The sequence below is a fragment of the Sphaeroforma arctica genome (assembly GCF_001186125.1).
Source record: "Sphaeroforma arctica JP610 unplaced genomic scaffold supercont1.506, whole genome shotgun sequence".
NCBI classification, from domain to species: Eukaryota; class Ichthyosporea; order Ichthyophonida; genus Sphaeroforma; species Sphaeroforma arctica.
Genome location: NW_014040052.1, coordinates 48,011 through 53,674, shown reverse-complemented (window position 1 = coordinate 53,674; position 5,664 = coordinate 48,011). Strand labels below are relative to the sequence as shown.

The window sequence follows — 5,664 nt, the reverse complement described above, 5'->3', positions numbered from 1 at the left end:
TATATATATGTCTATATATATATATATATATATATAAATATATATATATATATTATTTGTACATACATTGCTTTATAAAATATACATTCATATAGATATGTAAGTAGGGTAGACGCAAGCAAGCGTGCAAACGCGCATGTGTATGCACATGAGTGCAAATGCTTTGATGTATGCCCACACACGCAAGTGCTCTGGTGCACGCCTTTTGTGCCACAACTAACTAACCTTGGCGGTGGTGCGTACAGATCGACTCACAAAACTCTGCATTATTGTATCCCAGGGCTGTTCTGTGGCTGTGGAGGGGCACTGATATCCCTATATACTATACACTACGTACGTGCGTAAACCGTAGTAACTGGACACAGCTCACACAGTCAATATTGAGACAGACAGTACGATCATTCGAGAGCATACTTGAATCTCTGTGGTCTTATTGGGTCTGTCTACATATTGTTCGATTTTCCCATTAATTAAATAAAGACAGACATACCTTTTAATTTGGTACATGTGTATTTTTATTGACAATAATTAAACACATGTATAAGTTGTTGTATATACAGGAACATCCTCTGGCTTGAAGGGTAAAATTTGAAACAGTTTACGACACTAAATTTATGTTTGATATTATATGAATATTTTAAATTCCTCCGTGATATACATCGTGTCTTATATATTGTTTATTTTAGTTTGTGTGTACTAAAAGGTATTCGTTTACGTTCCCGACCAATAATACTTACATCCACCTACCATATATGGGTATGGCACTCGTGTACTGTACATACCTTGGAAGTTGGTATTTAGGGTCTATAGGCTAGCTCTAAGGTTTTTACTTTTCGGGGAGGCTTTTTTTCCTGAGGGGGGCCTATTATAAAGATATGACAGCTGACTGACACTCTGACACCCAGGGCCTTCAGAACAAAGTCCCCTCACTCCCCTCTCTCGGAAATCATTTGGTACGTCGTCTGAGAGTGCCTCTCTCTAGAGAGAGTATAGGTCTGTTATATTACCTGTTACGTATGTCATATGTACTTCATATTTTTTTAAGCACATAGACGCAAGGGACCTAAGTTTGCATAGACGGATAAAGACGAAAAATATAACTAATAAGACAGGTATAAGTGTTTCTATTTAAGAAGGCTATGATGAATGAGATTGTAGGGCTGGTTTGCGGGGAGAACACGGTCTTTCTGAACGAGTTTGAGGTTCCTCCTTGTGCTTTATTTGATGCATTTTTTTCTTACTTATATCGTACATTTAAACACTTTACTTTACTTTGCATAATTAAAGATTGTGTTCTTTCCTATACTATGTAATCGTGTATGAAATACTTGACTTATCTGTTACATTACCTGTACATGTAAAACATGGTTATACACACAACATACAAAATATTGACTCGCTCCTATCGGCGATATATCTATGATGTATCTGTGGCCCATCATAAACAATATGATCCTCGTTCGTACAATTTTAACTTATAATCAGATATCGGATTGATGCCCAATAACCTCAAAAGTTCGTACAGTCCCACTGGCAACAACCTTGAGTGCCCTAGTTCAGGTCACCACATTCACCAAATCACTGGAAGCACTCCCTTTACCGGACCTCCTGTGTGAATATCATGCAATCACCAACCAAATAAAGTCGTCTCGATAACCAGCTTATAACACGGACTTAAACGGCAGTAAACCCTCGGGACAGAGCAGCGCCGCAAGTCGGGGTTGACATGCGCAGAGTCACAACAATACCTCCGCTGGGAGGGGAATTCGCACTCTAGTGTTTTCAAGAAATTGCGGTGCCCCTTTAAGGGTTTAGGGTTTATTGTCACTTAATAGCACTGTGGCATGCCCCTCCAAAGAAAAATTAAAAATATACCATACGGACCGGACTACAGTGTATCGCTTATTCAGTTGGAGTGGTGTTTATGTTTAGGGTCCAGTTGTCACTTATTGTTATTCACTGGCTGGCTTAGGGTTCTGGATGCAGGGTTATAGTTCAATTTAAGGCATAGTCTTTGTCGATTTAGAATCTTTGTCTAAGGACAAGTAGTGTATACAAAACGTATCGCCACAGAACGGCTTGAGCACAGTTGTTGCCAGTTAGTGTGCTGTCATGAACTGATTATCCACCCCCTGCCTCTTGCCTGAAGAAAGTGATTACCTATGTGAGTAGTGGAGAGAGTGTACCATATCCATGTTGGCCATATGTCAATTAGACTACTAACCCGCGCCTGAGTCATGCTAAGCTAAGCTGGTTAATGGAATGGTGGCAAACGTGTAGCATACTCATACCGAGCGCAAGGCACGCTTACAACTTGTCTGCTATTGTACTGTGGCCTATGCGAGGTTCATGGCTTAGAGTTTTGGGATTGGGGTTTTGGGTTTAGGGTTTGGGCAGGGTTGAGACTTCTAGAGGCTTTAGTTTAAATACCCACCCACCCTCTGCCGATTACAGTACGTGAGCTCCTTTGTACCACTATGGACCGCACAGATTTAACAATTTCGCAGTGCAAAACCCTAAAACCTAGTGCATGTTGTAACCCAACAAGCTTTCAATCACTCTAGGATTATAGCAGTTGTAGTCACACACCTTGGCACACGCACAAACACCTGTATTGAAATATGCCCCTGGTGCTATCTATCCATCCGTTACTTCAAACCCTACTCAAGCTATCCAGGCTTATGTGACCATGTTCGTTGACGGGTATGTAGTCCATTAGTCACGCGACATACAACGCTCACGAATCACTGGCTACGTCCCTCATGAGTATGACTTCATCCTCAAGGTCTGACCCCTCCTCGCACTCGCTCTCGCCACCGTCCTGGTTTACTGCTTGCCCATACCGGTACCACCTGAGCGCTCTCTTACCTGCCACCAACAATGATCCAATGGCAAGTACACCTACTATCACGGCAACTGCACTGATGACTAACGTTTGGGTATGGCTTGAAGTTGTCCTCTCAGTGTGGAATAGGGTTGCACCTGCCCCGGTCTCGATTTGGGAAGCGGCATCTGCAGAGGTGTGTGGTGTGTGGTGTGTGCATGCCATGTCATGTCATGCGACGGGGGTTAGTGGGTGCTGCAAGTCCAGGCCCAGACATTGGGCCAAGGCGCTGACCTCACATAAGTACAGTGGACAGTAGACATCCCCAGACACAAGCCTGCACAGAAGTTGTGGGCCATGGGTAGTCAGGTAACAACGCCGTCTAGCAAGGCACACATTGGGTGTACAACTGTGGGGCTGATGTATGTCATAAACCACTTTGCCTATGGCATAAACCACTCTGCCTTTGGCACAAACCACTCTGCCCATGGCATAAACCACTCTGCCTATGGCATAAACCACTCTGCCTATGGCATACCTACATACTCTCTGCAATTGCGCTCTTATATGTGCCTCGCATGAAACCCGACTTAGTGAGCAGACGCAGCACACTTTCTTAGCGAAACACTCACACGCACTGCAGGTTAACTACGCAAACAGCAGTTTTCCTATGGTCTAGGTTTAAAACAGAAACATATACTTGCGTATGAGAATGTTGCACAGACTGAAAATACTACATACACATACGTATAACAATGTTACATACACTTTCATATAACAATGTTACACATACATACGTATACCTCCAAAAGCATTGGCCGTTGCAGCCCAATCAGAGGCGACTACTGCTCGCATAAACGTGTCATGCGTTAAGAAGGTCACCAGAGAGTCAACCGTATCACCCAACTGTTCACGTACTCTGCCCGGGAAGGCTGTATCCAACATATCCAGACGATCACTGTGTGTGCAAGGAGGTCAGAAGAGAGCTCAGCCGAATGAGCTAAGGTAGACGTGACCACGCGACATGCACACAGTTGTGGTGAGAGATGTTCATATGTGCACGTGTGTGTAGTTTAAGACATGGCTGTTAAGTATAGGCATTTGTCTCTGGGGAGTGTGTATGTGTATGTCAGTTCACGTGGGAGTGTGAAAATTCAATACATGGGGAGCGAGACTTGATTCGCTGACTAATTGCGGATAGTGTACTTTTGATAAAACTTTAGTTGCGCATTAATTGGGATTAGTGTTGTATGCTAGCTGGTGTATATGAATAGCAATACCGATTGCAAACAACTACCCGAGTGTATTTGGGATAGGTGAGTGGTGGGGGGTATATAGTGCTATTGGGTTTTAGGATTTAAAGGTTTCAGGGTTTTAGCGAAACAACCGCCTAAAACCCTAAAGCGGCATGTGTGCAGTGGAACATGCAGCAGGCGTACGAGTACATAAGCGCCAGAGTTGACGACGCGAGTGTTGAAACACAAACAGACACAGACCTCTGACACCTGTGTGTGTTATTGAACAGACATAAACCACTTACAACTGCGTGTGTTATCAAACAGACATAAACAACTGACACCTGTGTGAGCTATTGAACAGACGTAACCACTTACAACTGCGTGTGCTATTGAACAGACATAAACCACTGACACCTGTGTGTGTTATTGAACAGACATAAACCACTTACAACTGCGTGTGTTATCAAACAGACATAAACAACTGACATCTGTGTGAGCTATTGAACAGACGTAAACCACTTACAACTGCGTGTGCTATTGAACAGACATAAACCACTGACACCTGTGTGTGTTATTGAACAGACATAAACCACTTACAACTGCGTGTGTTATTAAACAGACATAAACCACTTACAACTGCGTGTGTTATTAAACAGACATAAACCACTTACAACTGCGTGTGTTATTAAACAGACATAAACCACTGACACCTATGTGAGTTATTGAACAGACATAAACCTCTGACACCTATGTGTGTTATTGAACAGTCATAAACCACTTACAACTGCGTGTGTTATTAAACAGACATAAACCACTGACACCTATGTGTGTTATTGAACAGACATAAACCACTGACACCTATGTGTGTTATTGAACAGACATAAAACCACTGACACCCGTGTGTGTTATTGAACAGACATAAACCACTGACACCCGTGTGCTATTAAACAGACATAAACCACTGACACCCGTATGTGTTATTAAACAGACACAAACCACTTACAACTGCGTGTATTATTAAACAGACATAAACCACTGACACCTAGGTGTGTTCTTGAACAGACATAAACCATTGACACCCGTGTGTGTTATTGAACAGACATAAGCCACTTACAACGGCGTGTGTTATTAAACAGACATACACCATTGACACCTGTGTGTGTTATTGAACAGACATAAACCACTTACAACTGCGTGTGCTATTAAACAGACATAAACCATTGACACCTGTGTGTGTTATTGAACAGACATGAACCACTTACAACTGTGTGTGTTATTAAACAAACATAAACCATTGACCCCTGTGTGTGTTATTGAACAGACATAAACCACTTACAACTGCGTGTGCCAGATCTTTCCCCACTTCATCTCTGTGTCGCGATCGCACGCACTGACAAGTGACGCGTTGAAGCAGTCCCACATCAGTGGATTGGTTGTCTGTGAATAGCCGTCGTAGTGGTTGTGTCCGTCGATGTTGAAGTTAGTCGTCTCCACATACCCGATGGGCAGCCCTGCACACGCGAACGGTGCGTGGTCAGACCATGACCCCGTCTCGCCCCTGGGATAGCCTGTGGGAATATATGCATATACACACATATATAT

At 43.1% G+C, this 5,664-nt stretch overlaps 2 protein-coding genes across 3 annotated transcripts in view; both read right to left on the bottom strand.

The window, feature by feature from the left end:
• The window catches only part of SARC_06828 (dihydrolipoyl dehydrogenase, mitochondrial), a 7,737-nt gene extending 7,344 nt beyond the window's left edge, over positions 1-393 (bottom strand). Inside the window, exon 1 of the mRNA XM_014299253.1 lies at positions 226-393. Within this exon, the coding sequence (XP_014154728.1) occupies positions 226-267 (42 nt within the window). The 5' untranslated portion in view covers positions 268-393. The remainder of the gene's footprint in view (positions 1-225) is intronic.
• A 1,374-nt stretch (positions 394-1,767) lies between these two features.
• SARC_06827 overlaps positions 1,768-5,664 on the bottom strand; it is a 7,303-nt gene continuing 3,406 nt past the window's right edge. The window contains exons 4-6 of one of the 2 annotated variants that reach the window (XM_014299252.1): positions 5,399-5,630; positions 3,622-3,782; positions 1,768-3,012 (exon numbers count right to left, since the gene is read on the bottom strand). In XM_014299252.1, the coding sequence (XP_014154727.1) occupies positions 2,738-3,012; positions 3,622-3,782; positions 5,399-5,630 (668 nt within the window). In that variant the 3' untranslated portion in view covers positions 1,768-2,737. The remainder of the gene's footprint in view (positions 3,013-3,621; positions 3,783-5,398; positions 5,631-5,664) is intronic. The other variant, XM_014299251.1, reaches the window with a different exon arrangement.